This window comes from Dermochelys coriacea, chromosome 2, assembly GCF_009764565.3.
Source record: "Dermochelys coriacea isolate rDerCor1 chromosome 2, rDerCor1.pri.v4, whole genome shotgun sequence".
Lineage (NCBI taxonomy): Eukaryota > Metazoa > Chordata > Testudines > Dermochelyidae > Dermochelys > Dermochelys coriacea.
This window is the reverse complement of record NC_050069.1, coordinates 236,667,285-236,688,295: the sequence shown is the minus strand read 5'-3', so window position 1 is coordinate 236,688,295 and position 21,011 is coordinate 236,667,285. Positions and strand designations below refer to the sequence as shown.

General features: G+C 41.8%; 1 protein-coding gene across 1 annotated transcript in view; it reads right to left on the bottom strand.

Moving 5' to 3' along the window:
• GPR158 (G protein-coupled receptor 158) overlaps window positions 1-20,065 on the bottom strand; it is a 329,341-nt gene extending 309,276 nt beyond the window's left edge. Inside the window, exon 1 of the mRNA XM_038393446.2 lies at window positions 18,411-20,065. Within this exon, the coding sequence (XP_038249374.1) occupies window positions 18,411-19,288 (878 nt within the window). The 5' untranslated portion in view covers window positions 19,289-20,065. The remainder of the gene's footprint in view (window positions 1-18,410) is intronic.
• Between the last annotated feature and the right edge of the window lie 946 nt (window positions 20,066-21,011).

Below are 21,011 nucleotides of genomic sequence, written 5' to 3'. Positions count from 1 at the left end.
AAAGGAAATATGTTTGACAAAAAGTTTGACATTTCGAAGTCATTTTCCCTCTGAAGTACTTTTTGTCTTAATTCATCCCCTGCCTTGGTCTTTGTAGATAGGGCAGCTCACAAATAATGGGATCCCCAAGTGGAGGTTTTTCATTTCTCCCACATGAGGAAAACACAACTTGTGTGATTTTTTCCAAGTCCTCTGACCTTGAGTCTCTTTTTAGCATTCTCAGAGGGATGGGAACCAGGGAACAGACAAACCTCCACCAATGAGGCAAGGACTCCTCTACCTAGTCCCCACAAGAAACCTATGCAATGGACCTGTGAATCTGACCTCAAGACCCTGAAGGGGATCATTGTCCAGTGGTTAAGGTATTAATAAGGAACCCAGGAATCCTGGCTTTGAGTATCACAGACCACCCAGTAGGTCTCAGACAAGTCACTTTACCTCACAGGGGTGCTGTGAGGATAAATACATTAAAAGATTGTGAGGTGCCCAGAAACTACAGTGATAAAAGCCTTATAAGTTCCTTAGATTGACAGAAGCCAGCAGCCCAGACAAAGATACTGTCTCTAAATCCAACATCTCATCTGCATACCTTGGTATCAACTTCCTAGCCACCAGATGTATAGCAGAGCCTTCCCCCCACCCCACTTCACCCCACCCCATCCCCAAACCATCTGCTTCTGGTTCTAAAGCACCAGTACAACATAGTCCTGCTGCATAGTACCTCGGTGACTGCTACACATTCTGGAGCATCTTTGGAGCCCGATTCTCTGTTGTCCTGTGTTTTGTATATTCATTTACACTAGTATAAAGCAAGGGTACCATGCCAACATTCTGACTCAATAGCATTTTACACCCTCTTTACACTGATGTAAATGATTTCACAAAGTGAAGGACAACAGAGAATCAAGTCCTTGGTGTCTAGGAAATTCAGAAGGATGCTTCCAGTACATACACCAAATAAATGAGCAAGCACTCTCTGAAGAATCATACTCATGTGCCAGGAGCTTAAAAGCTTTCATCATCAAAAGTTTCTCCCACAGTATTAGAAGATTCCTTCCACTGAAAATAGACTGATCCAAATTCCACTTAATCACACTGTATTACAAACACCTCAAAACAGTATGAAAAGCAAAAAATGTTGAAAGTGCAGCTGCCTAGCTTTAAAAAAAGAGAGAAAAGAAGAGTTTCCTTCCTTTCTCTTAGAATAGTCAGTGGAATTAATTAGTACTGAAGAGATTTATGTTCATCTTCAGGGATCATATACCTGTTACTAGTATTTGACTCTTTATCGTGTGTTTAATTATAAAGGTTTTAGTGCAGTGTTTTTGTAAGGGATATTATATAATGATTGTGGGAAAATGCCACACCAAAATGTCATAGTAATTAGAATAACTTGCAGATCACAACGTTAACAAACGTTCAATGTTGAATCCTCAAGCTCATTAAAGTTTCAAACAAGCCAAACTATACTAAAAAGCACAACCTCATTTTGCAGCCAATTACTTTATGAAAAAACATACCACTGCAAAGTCTTAATTTTCACTACCAAATACAGAGATATCCTTACATGCTACGGATTGCCAGCCCAGCACTTTCAGCCAGTACTCATGGTCTTCTTGGATCTGTGCCCCGGTTAAGTGCATGACATCAGCTGTGTGCGCTCTAATTTTAACCTGCTAATTTCAGATTAGGAATCCAATTGCTTAACATCAGTTTTTTAAAGAAAGTGACATGTTTATTATGCCAACAGTATTACTCACAAACAATTAAAACCCTTTATTAACTGTCTCTATAATACCTTAATCTTTTCAGTGATGTACAAACTACTTCATTTTCACAAGAGCCTTGTGTAGTAGGGAAATATTACTATATTTATTTTACAGACAGAGATACAGGTCACAGATGCACTAAATCACTTCCTCAAGTCCATGCAAGGAGCTGGAGACATAGCCAGGATATAACTCAGGAACTCCTGACTTAACCCACTAGAACATGCTGCCTTTTTTGGTAAGAGCACAGTCTATACAAGTAAGACTGATCATCATAAAACAGGAACAGAGCAATAGATTCATTTAATCCTTTGAGCCAAATTCAGACCTGGTGTAAGCAAGTGAAACTCCAACAAAGTCAATAGTTACACTGACTTAGTGTCTAATTCATCAATCAATGAGATTTTAATCTAAGATTCAAAATAAGTCACCACCTCTCAGACTCATTTTTACCCTCTTCATGTAAAACATCTTAAAGTGCTTATGTTCAGCCATAAATTATATAGTATTAGGCAGACATTCATTCATCATTATGAATTCATCGTCCATATTTAGATAAGTACATTTAGTTCATTCCTGTGTGCAAATCTACATCTATCCTGTAAAACACATTCAGAAGTGCTTGTTGTATTTGCTTAAATGAGGGTCTGGGGATTGTTCAGCCCTCTACAGCTTACCTCAATCTAAATCAAAAGATCTTCCATATTTCAGGTACCAAAGGGGTGAGTTTGGCCAGGAATAGGAAAATCTGCTTTACTAGTTTAGTATTTTATATATGATGTAGGGGTTGGTGGATCAAGATTCCTGAGCAGAATTTAGTTCCTTAACCCTATTAGACCCCCTGACCACATGCAAACAATAACAAACTGTCTAGGTGCATGTGATTGCTCACAGCATTCAGTTAGCTCCTAACTCTGCCCGGCACAAATTTCACCACTCAGAAACATCATGCAGATTTGTACCATTTTTCTGGGCCACTTTCGGGTCCTTAAAAACCACATACAAGCCAACAAATAGGGTTTGCAGGGTAGCCAGTCCTGTAAAGTATTCATTTCAATAGGGTACTGCATAGACACAGGAGGAGTCCAGTCTGTAAAGAAACTTACAGGATTGCAGTCAAACTCACTTGTCCATGATAAAGCAGAGGCTTTTGCAAGCATTGGAAATTTGTCATGAAAATATTTAGCTAAATATTTTCTTCTACCTGCTGTGAAGAAACTGGTTCACCTGCTGAAAGATCTGTGATGAGTCATCCTTATTAGAGCTGCAGCAGCCTCACCTGGGAAACTTTATAGAAGCCTTAGGGAAGCAGGGCTTTACTTCCTGTTGAGAAAAAGGGCTTAACCCTTGTGTAGACTTTGTTTTTAATTCGTAGAAGGGAGGGTTATCGCCAACACCAGGGGTGGCCAACCTGTGGCTCCGGAGCCGCGTGCGGCTCTTCGAAGGTTAATATGGAGCTCCTTACGTAGGCACTAATTCTGGGGCTGTAGCTAGATGCTAACTTTCCAATGTGCTGGGGGTTGCTCACTGCTCAACCCCCTACTCTGCCCCCACTCCACCCCTTCCCCATCCCCATAGCTTCCTGCGCACATGAAACAGCTGATTGCAGTTGGGGGGGAGGGGGGAATAGGCACTGATTGGTGGGGGCTGCCAGCAGGTGGGAGGTGCTAGGGATGCTGCTGACGTGTTACTGTGGCTCTTTGGCAATGTACACTGGTAAACTCTGGCTCCTTCTCAGGCTCAGGTTGGTCACCCCCGCCCAACACATTTTTTTTCTAAAAAAGATAGGATGCATGAGAGAGAAAATAAGATGATTTAAGAATTTCCTAACCACTCTAAGAGTGAGGATAAAACTGTAAAACCTTTGTCTGCAACAGTAGACTGTGCTGTGTGGTGAGCAAGCTGTTGCACAATTACTACAATGATTAAGAGCTATAAGGGGATGGAAAAGAGGCCAGAAAACAAGAGCATAGCTAGAGGTGGTTACTTGTAAGTACAGCAGTACACAGGACTCAGAGCAATTAGGGACTGTAAATGCAGAACAAGCATTTGAATGTTATTGGACTTATTTTAGATCAAGGAACTTGTAACTAAGGTACTCTACTCCTTAGTGCACTAGAGTAGTACATCATTCTAAGTGGTTTCCGCTTAGAAAGAAGTACATTTGTTTTCAGCCTTTTCTACATGCAAGATAGTTGAAAAGTCCAACTTTATTCTGTGAGAAGTTTCAAATGAAATGATTTTGTTCAAACATTTCCCCATGGAAAGTTTTAATTTCTTCAACAAAAGAAAAATTCAAAACAAGATTGTTTCAAATTGAAGTTATTTTTTCATTTTATTTTGGGTTTTCAAAACTAAACATTTCAATTTGAAACAAGACAAATTTGTTTTCAACTTTTTGATTGAAAATTATCAAATCAAACTTTTCACAACATTTTGATTTTGGCAAAGCTTCGTTTTTTATTTTAAAAAAGTGGACAAAAAATTTATCAGTTCTAACCCACGCTCCTGTCATCATTCATATTCTTCCTCACTTCCTGACTGAAGACCTAATGTGACCAGTTTATTTTCCATTCTTCCCATCCCTAATGGATTGCTGGGGTTGGTAATCAGCAGAAAGTAGAGGTGGGTTGTGTGGGGAGGACAGGGTAAAGGAAGAGAAGTTCCGAACAGGGAGGAGGAAAACAAAACTGGTAATGGTTCTTCCTAGCAGCTGTCAGAAACCTTTCTCTCTTCTACACAAAGTGCAGCCCAACAATAAAATTGGGAAAGAGATTTCTCATGAGTAGAGCTAGGCAAATAATGGATTTTTCAGTTTGCTAGCAATTGCAAAAATAGTCCTCCCCCTCTCCCCCCCCCCCCCAGTGAAAAAATTTAGTTTTGGGTCAAACTGACAAATGGAAGTTTTCAACATGTTCAGTGAATCAAAAAAGTCAGAAACAAAAGTTTAAGTCAGGTTGAATTAAATATTTCATTTCATCCAACTTGAAGGTTTTAATTTCAACTTCAGGCATTTTAACAAAAGCAGAGGACAAGATTCACAAAATGAGTGGAGGATCAATTGCCCTTATAACTTTTAGCCCAGTCATTAGGCCACTCACCTAGGATGTGGGAGACCTGTTTTTTATTCCCTCCTAGGCTCTCCCTAATGTGCAGAAGGGATCTGAATTTGTGTCTCCTACATTACAAGGAAGTGTCTAGCCACCAGGCTGTTCTGACGTATGCCTGTCTTAGTCCATTCTGTTGGAGCTGTTCCACTTTGTATAATGAATTGAATTAATAACTGAAGCAGGAATCTGCGCTTGGGTCTGCCATATCCTGGATAAGTACCCTAACCATTACGTTAGAGAGTTTCTCTCTAGGTACAGAGACATTGAAAAAAACAACAGCAGCGAGTCACAGTGTCCTGGTCAACTGACTTGGGCTCTTGGGGCTTGTGCTACAGGACTAAAAACAGCAGTATGGACATTGCCACTCAAGCTAGAGCCAAGGCTGTGAGACCCACCCCGCTCACCGGATTTCAGAGCCCAGGCTTTAGCCTGAGCAAGAACATCTACACTGCTATTTTTAGCCCTGTAGCATGGGCCCCAGTCAGTTGACCTAGCCTCTGAGCCTTGATTCTGGGGGAGGAGGAGAAGTTACAGTGTAAATGTAGCTTCTCTCTCCCCATCTCTCTCTCTCTCTCCATAGAATCCTGCCCTGCCACCAAATGACTATTCATTGTCATTCATGATTACAAGGAATAGTCACTTGGCCAAAGAAACTGTATAGGAATTACTATAGCCTGCTGGTTGGGGCACTCCCCTGGGATGCGGCAGACTGCTCCAATGACTACTTAAAGATTTATACAAAGTGGAGTAGCTTCAAGGGGAGAGACTGAGAAAGACCTTTGCCAGACTATCCCATACCCCCAGGGCTACAGCAATTAGCTGGGAAGAGGGATGGGATACTCACATTCAAATCCCTTCTCCATATCAGGCAAAGATGGGAATTGAACTTGTGCCTGCCACATCCCAGGTGAGTGCCCCAACTGCTATGCTAAAAGTTATGAGACCAATTCCCTTATCTAGAGCTCCTCATGGGGATTAGACAGTGTCCTAAGTATTAAGACCATCACTTTTACACTGTGTATCTTAACTATTTTATTTACTAGGCCTCTGCAGCATGTATTTCCCCTCTCTGTCTTATTTTAACTCCATACTTCTGGTAAGCCAGTAACAGGGGTTGCAACAGTACTACCAGGGCTTTTTAACCTACTTGAAAGATGTAAAATAATTTTAAAATAGATTGTGTCTGAGGTGTGTGGCATTTACAGAATATGTCGCCATAGCGCAGTGTAGTAAAAGGTTTATTGGCATTCATTTGTGATGACCTCCCTTTTGCATCCATCCCAGACTTATACCACACCATCATATGTACATGTAAAGCATATACAGCTATGTAGGATGATTACATATTTCTGAAATAATTTTACTGGTATTAATACAGAAGATAACACAAGCTGGTTAGCTACCCACATTTTTAGTTATTTTTGATTGAGTATGCCGAAAAGGGAACATATGAAAGAAGACATCCTACTAGTACATATAGGGATCAACTACTATTTACAGAACTAGCTGGGAATAATTTTAGCTTTGCTATCTTGGTCCAAGTGATCAAGACACAAATGTCAACAGCATGTTAGTAAAATTTGGCTTGTCGGCACATACTATCAGTCTGATATTCACCCAAGCTGACGGAACAGCGTAGCTGAACCCAGGTCAGAATCACAGTGATAAGTTAATAATAATATGAATGGTAATTATAGACCATCTGACAACCAAGCGTATTTTGTGCATTGAAAGCTAATCTCCTTATTACTATAAATATTCTGTTTTCTATCCTTGTTTTACAAAGCTGCTTCAAGATTAGAGGGTCATATTTAACATTTTGGATTTCCACAGACAAGAAATTATTAGTTAGAATTATGTATAATGGAGAATTGTTGAAGAATGATAGATTTCAGAGTAGCAGCCGTGTTGGTCTATATTCACAAAAAGAAAAGGAGTACTTGTGGCACCTTAGAGACTAACAAATTTATTTGAGCATAAGCTTTTGTGAGCTACAGCTCACTTCATCGGATGCATTCAGTGGAAAATACAGTGGGCAGATTTATATTCACAGAGAATATAAAACAATGGGTGTTACCATACACACTGTAAGGAGAGTGATTATTTAAGATGAGCTATTACCAGCAGAAGAGCTGGGGGGGGGGAAGGAGGGAGAAAGAAAACCTTTTGTAGCGATAATCAAGGTGAGCCATTTCCAGCAGTTGACAAGAACGTCTGAGGAACAGTCGGGGGGGGGGGGAAATAACTTGGGGAAATAGTTTTACTTTGTGTAATGACACATCCACTCCCAGTCTCTATTCAAGCCTAAGTTAATTGTATTCAGTTTGCAAATTAATTCCAATTCAGCAGTCTCTCGTTGGAGTCTGTTTTTGAAGTTTTTTTGTTGAAGAATAGCCACTCTTAGGTCTGTAATCGAGTGACCAGAGAGACTGAAGTGTTCTCCAACTGGTTGTCAGAGCCAGAAGAGTACCCCAGGAGTCACCTACTACAGGACAGGCCCAACAAAGAAAATAACAGAACGCCACTAGCCATCACCTTCAGCCCCCAAATAAAACCTCTCCAATGCATCATCACGGATCTACAACCTATCCTGAAGGACAACCCATCACTCTCACAGATCTTGGGAGACAGGACAGTCCTTGCTTACAGACAGCTCCCCAACCTGAAGCAAATACTCACCAGCAACCACACACCACACAACAGAACCGCTAACCCAGGAACCTATCCTTGCAACAAAGCCCGTTGCCAACTCTGTCCACATATCTATTCAGGAAACACCACCATAGGGCCTAATTACATCAGCCACACTATCAGAGGCTCGTTCACCTGTGCATCTACCAATGTGATATATGCCATCATGTGCCAGCAATGCCATGTACATTGGTCAAACTGGACAGTCTCTACGTAAAAGAATAAATGGACACAAATCAGACATCAAGAATTAGAACATTCAAAAACCACTTGGAGAACACTTCAATCTCTCTGGTCACTCAATTACAGACCTAAGAGTGGCTATTCTTCAACAAAAAAACTTCAAAAACAGACTCCAACGAGAGACTGCTCAATTGGAATTAATTTGCAAACTGGATACAATTAACTTAGGCTTGAATAGAGACTGGGAGTGGATGGGTCATTACACAAAGTAAAACTATTTCCCCATGTTTATTACCCCCCTCCCCCCATTCCTCAGATGTTCATGTCAACCGCTGGAAATGGCCCACTTTGATTATCACTACAAAAGTTTTTCTTCCTCCCTCCCCGCCCAGCTCTCCTGCTGGTAATAGCTCATCTTAAGTGATCACTCTCCTTACAGTGTGTATGGTAACACCCATTGTTTCATGTTCTCTGTGTATATAAATCTCCCCACTGTATTTTCCACTGAATGCATCCGATGAAGTGAGCTGTAGCTCACGAAAGCTTATGCTCAAATAAATTTGTTAGTCTCTAAGGTGCCACAAGTACTCCTTTTCTTTTTGAAGAATGATGTCATCAAGGATTTTCTGTCAGGTCAGAAGGTTTGATTTAAGAGGCTTTTATGTCTGCCTTAATTTTCAGCACCACTGTTTGTTGACATTCTGTCTCCTTCAAAATCAGTGCCAGTAACTGATTTAAACTTGTTTTCCCAATTTAGTGGTTATCTTGATATTTTCAGTAGTTATACTTTATTGTAACAATGAGCTACAAACTTTTGCGTCTGCAGGAGAATTTTCGACACCAGTGTCACTCTATAAAACAGAAAGAGTATATTTCCTTTTCAAAGTGCTGCTTAGAAGCAGAAGTGCACAGAATGGTTTGCCAAACATTTAAACAGTGACAAACATGGTTCTTCTATCTCCTAGATTTTAGGAGTCTTTTTGTCAAAGAGGTCAAGTCTCAGTTGAACAGGAATGCACTTTATCTAATGCTTACCTATCTAAAATTAAATACACACGAGCAGAGGACAAATAAAAATGAAGAGATGTCAAACGTATCACTAAAAGATCCTATAATCTGTTCTGCTTATAGTCTACCCATATAAGCTACACAAGCCTCTTAGTCAAGAAGATATGAAAAGAGACAAAGAATTAGCAAGACTTCCAGCAAGTTAGAGCTAGATGTGAGCATATAAAGAGGACACAACCTTTAAAAAGGGAATTTGGAAAAGCTTCTAGGTTATATTCATGCTTTGTAAAGGCTTTAGCTGTGAAATATATATTTCTTTTGAAAGATGGTAGACTGACCTCCTAAGCTGACCATTCTGGGCATGAAAGGATTCTGCATAACTAAGCGGAATATAAACGCTTCTGTTGTGTGCTATATTAGAAAAAGAGAAATCAATGTAAAGAATTTAAAGGGACCAAACATCACAGTCCTTCTCCCATCTAAAGTGCTTCTCCCCGCTAAAGATAAGCTTTAAGGCTGGGCTATAAAGTGGTAGAAAAGATGTCATTCCTCGGCTCCAGAACTCTTCCTAGAGGCCCTTCCTGACTCTTACTACCAGACTCAGGCTCCCAACTCCCTACAGTACATCCCTCTTACCATGTGCTGCGGAAGAATTGATTAATTCCCCACAGATGGTGTAGCCTGACTACTCTGCAAATCCCTGCGCTCCTAGACAGATACATACACATACATTAATTAGTTTGGCCAAGATTTTCAAGAGTGTCTAGTGATTTTGGGTGTCAATTTTTGATTGCCCAACTTGAGACACCTTAAAAGGATCATGAGTCCTCAGTACTTTTTGAAAATCAGGCCCCTTCAAGGTGTCTCTAGCTGGTTTTCCAAAATTACCAATCACTTTCTAAAAATGTTAGTATAAAATTTAAGTGTCCAAGTGACTTAGGTGCCTAAGTCAGATTGACTATCAATGAGACTTAGGTTTCTAAGTGCTTAAGTTACTTTGGAAAATCCCTCAGCCATTTTTTAAAATGTAGGTCTATATGTATGCACATGATTGCCACTTTGAGCTTCAGATGGCTATAGGGACTTACTATATGTGTGGCAAAGAATAGGATTTTGATCTGTTCTCCCACTATAATTCCGTTTTCATTAATACCTAGACAGATTTTTCTAAGACCTTAGCAGAAGCACTATTGCTGTTTTTAACATACATTTTCATAGGAGTACCAGCTTTCACTAAAAATAAACCTGATCAGAGAACAGGGGATAGCAATGTGGGCACATGAATTAGGATTCACCTGCAAAGGAAATCCCCATTGGCCTTTGGAACAGTATTACAAGTGTGGAGTAGTTCTATCTGAAAGAAGATTAGAATCCTCAATCTCATTGACAACATAGGCTTCAGATCTATGGCAAGCATTGCTGCATATCTGGGGATTTCCCTGTAATTAAATCAAAAGAGCTTCTTAAAATAGTCTCTCTTGCTTAAAATTACTACTTGGCTGAATTCTGTCATCAAGGACAGCCTTGCACATGGGAACTTCTGTGTCCACAAATTGAGACTGTGGATTGAAGGAATAAAAAGTGGTAAAGATCAAGGGGCAGATCCTCAGTTGGTATAAACTGTCAATGCTCCATTGAAGTCAATAGAGCTATGACAACTTATCCCAAAGGATGTGCTGTCATGGGGGAGGGGAGGAAAATAATAGGAGTTTGCCCAGAGAGCAGGTTCGTTCTAGTCTTCCTTCCAAATGTTCAAATCCAAAATAACCCTCACAAAGGTAATGGGCACTTCAACCCTGTCCACATTTTAGTCCTCACATAAAACCACACTGTTTCTGTATTTCGGACTGAATTCCAACAGTCCAAGATTCCAGCAGTGACTCAAGCAGATTTGTTGGTTTTTAGTTTGTTTATTTATTTATTGTTCCTCTTCCCTAACCTCTATCTATCTGTCCATCCTTAGTCTTGTGAGCTCCTTAGGGCAGGAACCATCCATTCGTAGATATCTGGAGAACATTGTGGGTGCTACGTTAACAGATAATAAATTATCCATATCATAGTAATGGGCCTTCTCTGATCCCACCAGTTGCTGTCCTTTCATGACCATAAAGCCAAAAGTTTTGAAAATTTTAGGAAATAAATGCTTAAAATGATCCATTTATTAACTTTAAAGTCAAATCTATTCTCCCCCTTCCACTCCCAACTTAATATGGGTCATAATATCTTAGAGTAAGAAGATATCATTTTCACCATTTTACAATATTTTTAGGATTATACAACTAATATGTGAAGTCATGTACAATTAGCATGCAATCCTCCATAAACCTTATCCTAGGTCTCCTTCACTATTTGAAATATTGCAGACTGGATTGTAGAGTTTAGGGAATTAGAAAACTAGTTTAAAATGTGAGAAAGGAATTAAGGTAAGGACTTGAGTCACCTATAAAGGGAAAATATTAATGGGCAAATTATTTTCTTTCATTTATTCAGGATTTGTTTTGACCTTTCTTTGAAAAAATGTAATAACAAACTAAGAAGCTATGGAAAATATTCCCTGGGAAATTGCTGTTTGTTCATATATATGAATTTTCCCCCATGGATGTATTTGCTTTCAATAGTGCACTCCAAACTAAACACCATTCTACATGGCTTAATATGGGTTCGGTCCAATTCCTGCTGAAATTGGAATGATGACTCAGTGAACTCCACTGCCTTTATGGAAGGAATGACCAGGTTTGACTATACAGCGAAAAAAGGTAATGTGCCCAGACATATGTTTCTAATAATTAGAGATAAGTACTGAGGTCCAGATCATCAAAAAAAAGAAAAATCAATGGGCATTAGGCACTTAAATAATTTGAGGAACTGGGTTTGAAAACCAGAAAGAGAAGCATCAGAAAATAAAAACATAGTACTTGGTCAACTGAATTTGGTAGTCAATTTATTTTCTGTAAATACTCCAGCACATAGCATCATTCAAAATAAATGGTCAGCTGCTGATAATGGGCATTGAATTTCCAAAAGAATCATCTTTCAGATGTACTCTTCCAATAGTTCTTCTTTAAAAAACAAACAAAAACAAAAACAAAAACAAAAACAAAGAAAGAAAGAAAGAAAACTTGCAAATACTGTACCAGACTCAAAGAGGAAGCAGTCTGCACTTGTTACAGTAGCGGGAAAAAGAGTACCTGTGACCTTACGATATTCAGGGCTAGTGTAAGATACTGAAGAGTAATAGTCATGATTACTGCCCACAATGTTAGTGCATTACAACAGGATATTAACAAAAATGAGCGTTGTATTCAAGATACTATTTAGAACTGAAAAAAGAGACCATTAATGGATAGTCTACTGAATACCAAACTGTGCAATTAACTTCCACCAGAGCTGTTCAACCTCCCCGCTGGCACACTAATCACCTGCAGTTATAGAAGCAATGTACTAACATCCAGCTCCCTCTCCAGAGGCCAAATATGCACTTCTAGAGAATGAAATACATCCACACATATGCAAGTTTCTTCACACCATTTAAATTCTGCAGTGGGGTTGCAAGGACCAGCTAAACATGAGGTTTCTGCACCATAGAAGGTGATTCCAGGTCAGTATATAATGGAGGTCTGGAAATTACACTGAGAGGGGAACCACAAGATTCATGACAAATCCAATTGCTCCCCCACTCTGTGCAGGAGTTGCAACTGCAGAGGGACTGCGTTCTAGCCCTTTCTGTGCCCACACTTTAGGTGGTGAACTCCATCCCTAAAACCTCATTACTCAGGCTTTAAAAGGAGGAGGAGGAGGCGGGGTGATGGTGGAAGAATTTCACTATATGGTGCATTTAGCCTCCTTAAAAAACCTATCCTTTTAACCAAATGTATGTTTTCCCAAATGGTAAAATAAAGCACTGCCGTTGCCACTGTGTGATGAACAGTCCCTTCTAAAAAAAATTTCAAAGCCGACAGAAAAGGCTAAAAATATAAACAGGTTTCTAAAGAAATAAGAGACCCAAGCTATGGTTGAACTATTTATGCAGTGATTGTCTTAAAAGAGCTGGGATATTATCATGAGTATTTTGAGTTCTCTTTAGCTTCTCGGCTTCATTTTAATATTGGCCTACCTTGCTAGCCTTTGCAAGACAAGATATAGGACCATATTTTCTTCTAAATTCTTTTTCTGGGGCCTCACCTCAGGCAGTCTGGTTTCCAGTTCCTGGGGCAGAACAGTCGAGGACAGATGACAAGATGTATTCAGTAGAGGGCTCTACCCTTGCAGCTCACTTCCTCTGGCAATGCAGAGGATAGAGGCCTTCATGGCCCAGAGTAAGAGGTTACTCTTTAAACAGGCTTTTGGTTAAATTTCCAAAATGCCATTGAATAAAGGTCTCACAACAAATAGCAACAGCTATTGGACAGAAATAGTAATCATTTGTCCACCCTATATTTGAGGTAATACTCATGTTCAACCAGGAGGGACAAATTCTACTCTCTTTTGCACCAATGTAGGTCTGAAACATTTCTGCTGACTTTAGTGTGATTATTCCAGATCTACCTGGGTGTAACTAAGAGCAGAGTTTAGCCCTGTGTTTTTAATAATATGAGGTATACATATACTATTCGCAGCATTTCTCAAACTTCATTGCACTGTGACCCCCTTCTGACAACAAAAATTTCTACACGACCCCGGAAAGGGGGACCGAAGCCCAAGCCCCGTTGCCTGGGGAGGGTGAACAAAGCTCGAGGGCTTCATCCCTGGATGGGGGAGGGGGGTCTGTAACCTGAGCCCCAGTGCCCAGGGCGGTGGAGCTCCAACTTTGGCTTCAGCCCTGGACCGCTGCAAATCTAACACCAGGCCTGGTGACCTCATTACCACAGTTTGAGAACCACTGCACTGCAATGCATTCATATAAATACAAGCAAAGGCAAACTCCTTTTCCGTAAACCTAAAGACTACTCTTCCATCAAGAAAATTAATGTCTCACTATGTCACACCATGAATACAATATCATACACCAGAGATAAGCAAGCAAGAAAGTATATAAAATGTTAGATGATGTTTAGAGTGGGCATGCTCTACTACTGCTACTGCTCTCCTGCCAGACAACGAATGGCAGCAGCATTAACGCATCCTTAACAGATGGTTCACAGACACATTTTGTTGGGCAGAATCAGTGTATCTTCTTCAAAAGAAAGAGACCAGCATATACGTGTTTTGTTAGCATATGGACTTTAAATAGGAATTTGAAATTTAAAACATGTTGTGTCACTCCGTGACAGATGGAAAGGGGAAATAAAAACCTATTTTGAGAGGCAACTTATGGAGATTAATACTAATGTTGTAATGACTATGTTGAACTTTTCACTCAGTTTCCGATTTCATATTTTTAATTCATTTCTTCTTTTAAAAAAGTATTGTGGTTTGGACTGCCTAACTTTGCACCTAAGAATTATAGAAAATGTTATGCAATATTAGAATAATTTATGTTTTTAAAAAACTACAAGGCTAATCTTTTGTTTTCCATAAACTATAACAATGTATTTTTAGGGCTGTCAAGCAGTTAAACAAATTAATGGTGATTAATCATGCTATTAAACAATAATAGAATACCATTTATTTAAATGTTTTTGGATGTTTTCTACATTTTCAAATATATTGATTTCAATTACAACACAGAACACAAAGTGTACAGTGCTCACTTTATATTTATTTTTATTACAAACATTTGCACTGTTAAAAACAAAAGAAATAGTATATTCAGTTCATCTAATACAAGTACTGTAGTTCAATCTCTGTATCATGAAAGTTGAATTTACAAATGTAGAATTATGTACAAAAAATAACTGCATTCAAAAATAAAACAATGTAAAACTTTAGAGCCGACAAGTCCACTCAGTCTTACTTCTTGTTCAGACAAACAAATTGGTTTACATTTGCAGGAGATAATGCTACCTGTTTCTTGTTTACAATGTCACTTGGAAGTGAGACTAGGCATTCGCATGGCATTGTTGTAGCCAGCATTGCAAGATATTTATATGCCAGATGCGCTAAAGATTCATATATCCCATCATGCTTCAACCACCATTTCAGAGGACACGCGTCCTTGCTGATGATAGGTTCTCCTCGATAACTATACAAAGCAGTGCAGACTGACACATGTTCTTTTTCATCATCTAACTCAGACACCACCAGCAGAAGGTTGATTTTCTTTTTTGGTGGTTTGGATTCTGTAGTTTCTGCATTGGAGTGTTGCTCTTTTAAGACTTCAGAAAGCATGCTCCATACCTCATCCCTCTCAGATTCTGGAAGGCACTTCAAATTCTTAACCCTTGGGTTGAGTGCTGTAGCTATCTTTAGAAATCTCACATTGGTACCTTCTTTGTGTTTTGTCAAATCTGCAGAGAAAGTGTTCTTAAAAGCTGGGTCATCATCTGAGACAGCTATAACATGAAATATATGGCAGAATGTGGGTAAAACAGCAGGAGACATACAATTTTCCCCCAAAGAGTTCAGTCAGAAATTTAATTAATGCATTATTTTTAACAAGCGTCATCACCATGGAAGCATGTCCTCTGGAATGGTGGTCGAAGAATGAAGGGGCATACAAATGTTTAGCATAACTGACATGTAAATACCTTGCAATGCTGGCTACAAAAGTACCATGCGAACACCTGTTCTCACTTTCAGGTGACCTTGTAAACTAGAAGCAGACAGTATTATCTCCCGTAAATGTAAATAAACTGTTTGTCTTAGCAATTAGCTGAACAAGAAGTAGGAGTGAGTGGACTTGTACGCTCTGAAGTTTTACATTGTTTTGTTTTTGAGTGCAATTATGTAACAAAAAAAGCTACATTTGTAAGTTGCACTTTCATGATAAAGACACTGCACTACAGTATGAGGTGAATTGATTTTTTATAATTTTTACAGGGCAAATATTTGTAATAAAAATAATAATATAAACTGAGCACTGTATACTTTGTATTCTGTATTGTAATTGAAATCAATATATATGAAAAAGTAGAAAAACATCCAAAAATGTTTAATAAATTTCAATCAGTATCCTATTGTTTAACAGTGCAATTTAAACTGCGATTAATTTTTTTGAGTTAATCATGTGAGTTAACTGCAATTAATTGACAGCCCTTGTATTTTTCCAGCATTTTGTAGAATATCTTTGTATGTATATTTTAAAGTACAAGATCATCTTTCATGTGTCACTCCACAAATTGAAAACAGGAAATAAAACGTTTGACAGTGTAAATCAAACGTATGTACTTCTCCCCACCCCAGTCACATACAATATTTACCAGAAACATTTAACAATCTGTATTTCAGTTTTGTTTTAACTATAATAAAGCATACATAGGAGTTTAATCACCTTTAATATTAACCTTTCAACACAATAGAATCTGTTTTAAACATGCTAATGACATGGCCCATTTCAGTATCTTCAAATGAAGAAAAAAAAAAAGATGATGAATATAGAACTCCAAAAACATAGTCATATAACAGCTGCCCAGAGGTGCATAAAATGGTTGCAATGGACTCTGAATCTAGTTAATCATTGTTATATCAACATGATAAATAGCACGTTTACGGGGAGGCAGGCTGGGAAAGCTGCAGAGGTAAAGGAAATGTTTTGTATTGCTACCATAATGACCTCTACTGGTCGATTTGGGTGGCAAGTATTGCTCCAAAATTGAACTGGTATATTGCCTGGAGTGGAGAGTGCTATCAGTGTGGGCCTACATCACAGAGATGTGTCTGTGGCAAGGCTGGAGCTGTACTCAGTCCAGCAATTGTGTTTTTTGGTAGGATGAAGAGAAGTTTTAAGGGATCATGTGGATAGAATCTTGGCATGAAACAGAGTTACTTTAAAGCTCTGCTGCCTCAGGGCCTGATTCTGCTCCTGTTGAAATCAATGGCAAACCTTCTATTGGCTTCTATGGCACAGTATTAAGCTCTAAGTAAAAATCTTAGTTCTTAGATGGATGGTGTAGAAGGGGTCAGCCAACAGCCAGATAGCACTTGTTTAGGGATGAATAAACTTTTATGGATGATATATTCTCCCTTCGCCCCAACAAGAGAGAGCTCCATGCTGTGCACTGCTACATGTACAGTCATCTCCATTCATCCATACCTACAAGTTCACAGAGTGTACAAACTACGAATGTCAGTGAAACACCAGCACTTTACTGGCACATGAGCTCCTCTTGTGCTGTGCTGGCCCAAGCTCTGAAGAAGTTATAAAAGAGAAGCCAAGTTGATTTTTGCCCTTCTGAGAAATTCAGCAACAAGGAGCTTGCAGCTGGACTCAACACTTGCTAATCCAATCAATGCAACATGTGAGAAGAGTTCAGAGTACAAGAGCATCATTCCACTGGAGAAGAGTCACTCTCTAGTGGGCTGGAGTTTTCAGAGACATTTGGCCATATTCATACTTGGTTTGACTCCAGTGAATATCATACTAAGCCTAGAAAACTGTAATTCACAAAAATGTTTGGCTGAATTGTGTTTGTTGTCATTGCTGTCTCGCCACCCTACCTTGAGTGCTGGTAAAGCATATAATGTACCTCTTTGTTCTTGGCTACCTCCGCTCACAAGCTGATTCCCAAAGTAAAGGGGCACCAAATACACAAAAGAAGCTTTGCACCTCTATTTTACCCACAAAAAGGCTACCACCCACTTCAGAAAAAAAAAAAATAAGGACCCGGTGGGGAACTCAAAGGAACTCCAGTGCTTTTCCTAGCAACAAAAGTTCCTATGGTCCCATCCAGTCTTTACTCAGGCAAATCTCCTGTTGATATCAAAGTGTAAAGACTTCAGATGTTGGCCTTTGTACATTTTTCTCAACTGTTCACAGCTCATTGGCTACCGGGGAATAACTTGTATATAACTCTTTAAACATCCCATGTATCAGCTTTTATGACCTGAAATAGCAGAGGCATAAGGGAGCATTATATTTTTATCTTTAGAAAAATATTAATGTTTTACCTGTAGCCATCTTAGGATCTAACTATATGCATTGTATTGTGAACAGAGGTGACACAGGTTTATTCATCTGCATGTGCATTATCACCTTTGAGCACACCCCAGAGTGGATGGGTTTGAAAGACTATAAAATTGCAGTTTGCAGAATAAAAATAATGTTTTCTGGCTGGTTAAAATTATGTCTGGGATTGTGCTGGTTTTAATTATACACCATAGTAACTAATGACACATCAGCAAACATTTAACTACCAACTCTGCATTCCCCCTGCAGTTAGAAATAACTAACTACAACAGGCAACTTCTCCTGCTTTCTTCTACACACAGACACACCCCCTGCTTTCTGACCATAAAAATTACTCCCCCAGACTCAGGTGATTAGAGAAAACAGTGTTTTATACATTGTCACAAATAGCGATGCTTTTACCAGGCAACAGCTCCCTAGAGCATGGCAATAAAGAGCTCAGCCAAGGTCTGCCTCTAAAGGAAGTTTGATTTTGCTGTGTATTTGATTGGGGGGCAGTGTTGTTCTAGAATTGGATGATCAAGTTAGTTGAGAGACAAGTTCCTGGGTGCCCCCTCCCTACAACAAACCCATTTGGAATTTGTGTCACCTTCCGAACACCACTCTGAGTACTAGTAACTACATAGAAAGGAGTTCTCCTCCTACCTGAATTCGGGGAGAAGATTTGGCTGCAGCCCATAAAAAGCTGCTGACAGAGTCACTAGCCATCCGGGTTTGTAATTCCCATTCTCACACTCCAGGTAGGGCGAGGACCATTTGATGTGGTTCTTATCTGCCGGGTAGCTGTCCTTCTTCTTCCAGCTGCTCTCCAAAGTTTTAGGGCCCAACGTTAAGACCTTCCTGTGCAGATGTGGCCTCCACTTGCGCTTCAAGCTGTGGAACCACTCGGTTTCGATAGAGGCATTGGCTAAATGGTGAGCTGTGGAGGACAAATCCTGCAGGAGGATCTGGGTCTCCTGCCGGCTAGCCTGGAGGAAAACCTGGGGAGCAGAGGACAGGGGCTCTACATTGAAAGTAATAGCTGCTCTGGATATGTTGGGGTTCCCTTCCAGGAGACTCCTGATCAAGGCTTGGTACCAGCCCATGTCCTCCTGCAAGTTCTGCTCCCGGGATTTATTGCTCTGGAGGATCATGCTCAAGAAGTTGGTAGCGTGGAGGAGCGTGTCCAGGGCACCGTGCAAAGAAGGGTGAGCGGTGAGGCGAGACTTCCCAGCCAGGTTGGCCAGTTCGTACCTCCGGGAGCAGTTGGCACGCCCCAGTTCCCGGGAGTCCCCCGTGTAGAGGAAGGAGGCCACGTTTTGAGGCACCTCTTCGGTGAGCCTCTGTGCCAAGATGGTGCTCTCGGTAGATCTGCTCCAGGGAGTCGGGGGAGGATCCGGGCTCTTGATGTTGTTGTAAATAGGCTGTTTCCCTGTGATTGCTTTGTCTCTGTGGTGCACCGTCCGCCCTTGGCCGGATCCAGCCCCGACCCCCACTTGGGCAAAGAGCAGGAGAGAGAAGGAGAGAAGCAGGCGCCGAGCCATGTCCTCGCAGCGCGCAGGCACGGCTAGATCCCTGTACTCTGATTATCACAGCTACCCGCACCCACCCCCAGCCCAGGTGCAAAACAGCGATCAGCGGCCGTGGCGTGCCTTGGCAGGGCAGCGGCAGCGGAAAAATTCAAGTCACCTGCGGCGATACCCAGCGAGCGCGCCCTCTGCACGCCGCCCGGCTTCCGAGCCGCTCGCAGCCCCTCTCCGGCTACGGGGAGAGGCTCTAGTTAGCCGGCTTCCGGCTTCCTCCCCCCGCCGCTGCCACGGAGGTGTTCCAAGCCGCTGCACGCAGAGGCGGCCGCGCCCTCAGCCGAGCAGGTGGCGGGTCCCGTCCCCCCCTCCGGCCCCGCGCGCCTGGGCTCCGCATCCTGCCGGCATGGCGAGGGGCGCGGGGCTGGGTCCTGTGGGGCCGGCTGGGGCCGAGGGAGCGGGTGCCGGGCTGACGGAGCGCTCGGGTCTCCCAGCCGAGAGACCCGCGCTCCGCCCTCTCCCGGCTGCGGGAGGCTGTTCCCCAGGCGGCTCTGCCAGCGCCAGCGCCAGCGCCAGCCCCTCGTTACCGCTGGCCCCGTCCCAACCAGCCCTGGTAGGCGCACGCCCGCTGCCCCGCTCCCCGTATGGCCGGGCCGCCTGTCAGTCACCCGGGAGCCACTGGCGGGCCGGGGGGGGGGGGGAAGGCGCTGTCCAGTGCTGGGCAAGGAGGTGGCGGCGCGGCTCGGGACCCGGAGCCCGGTTCGCCTGCGGCCCCGCGGAGAGCGGGGACAGCGCCCTGCGGGAGGAGCCGCCGGCTCAGGCTGCAGCTGCGGGGCCGGCCTAGCAGAAGGCGGGAAGTTGAGGCGAGGGTCTCTCCAGCCCCCTGTCCTCCACCTCCCACAGGAGGGGCCCCGGGCTGTGTGGAAGGGGCACCGGCAGGAGGGCGGCGCTCTGCCCGCAGGAGAGGTTGAATAAAGGATGATGTATTTTAACTGGGTGGGGATAGGCGTAGATGAGTCGAATAGAGACATCTGCTGGATGGGCTTAAAACGATACCGCTGCTGCCTTGGCCAAGCACCGAGCATAGATGAGAAAGTCGGGTCAGTTATAGGTACGGGAGAAGAAGAAAAGGAGGGTGGCCGAGCAGGGGATCAGGACGCTTAAAATACCCTTCGCTCAACACAGGGAAGAGCGCGCTCAGGCGCGGGGTGGGGAAGCCACAATCAACGCTACAGGCTCACTTTGGGGCCTGGCTGTCTGCCGTTATGAAGAGCATCTTCTTGTCATTTTCCAGCTAATTATATTCCTCATTAAAGAAGTAGGTTCTGGCTAGGAAAATGGTTCATGTCAGAGCCACTGTATATTCTTTTCATACAGCTCTCCCGGTGCACTGGAACCCAGGATCCCTGCCAGGCGTGTACTGGACTACTTCTAGTCCAGGATAGATTGGATTGAGACATTTACTTTAGTTATACAACAAATTCTACTTCTGATTCCAGCAGTTACTGCTTCAGCTACCCACCTCAGTACTCCCCTTTCATCTCTTTTTCCCTGCGGCTGACTCTGCACCTATTTCTAGGTTGCCCCTTAAGCATGGCCTGTCTTCCAAAATCTATTTGTCTTGCTTTCACCTCATTCGGATTACTCCTATAACCAAACTTCTGCAGCAGTCTCAAACATTTAAAAAAATCACACATACAACTGAGCCAGGTGGTGTATCCTTGCCTAAACTGAATAACCCTAC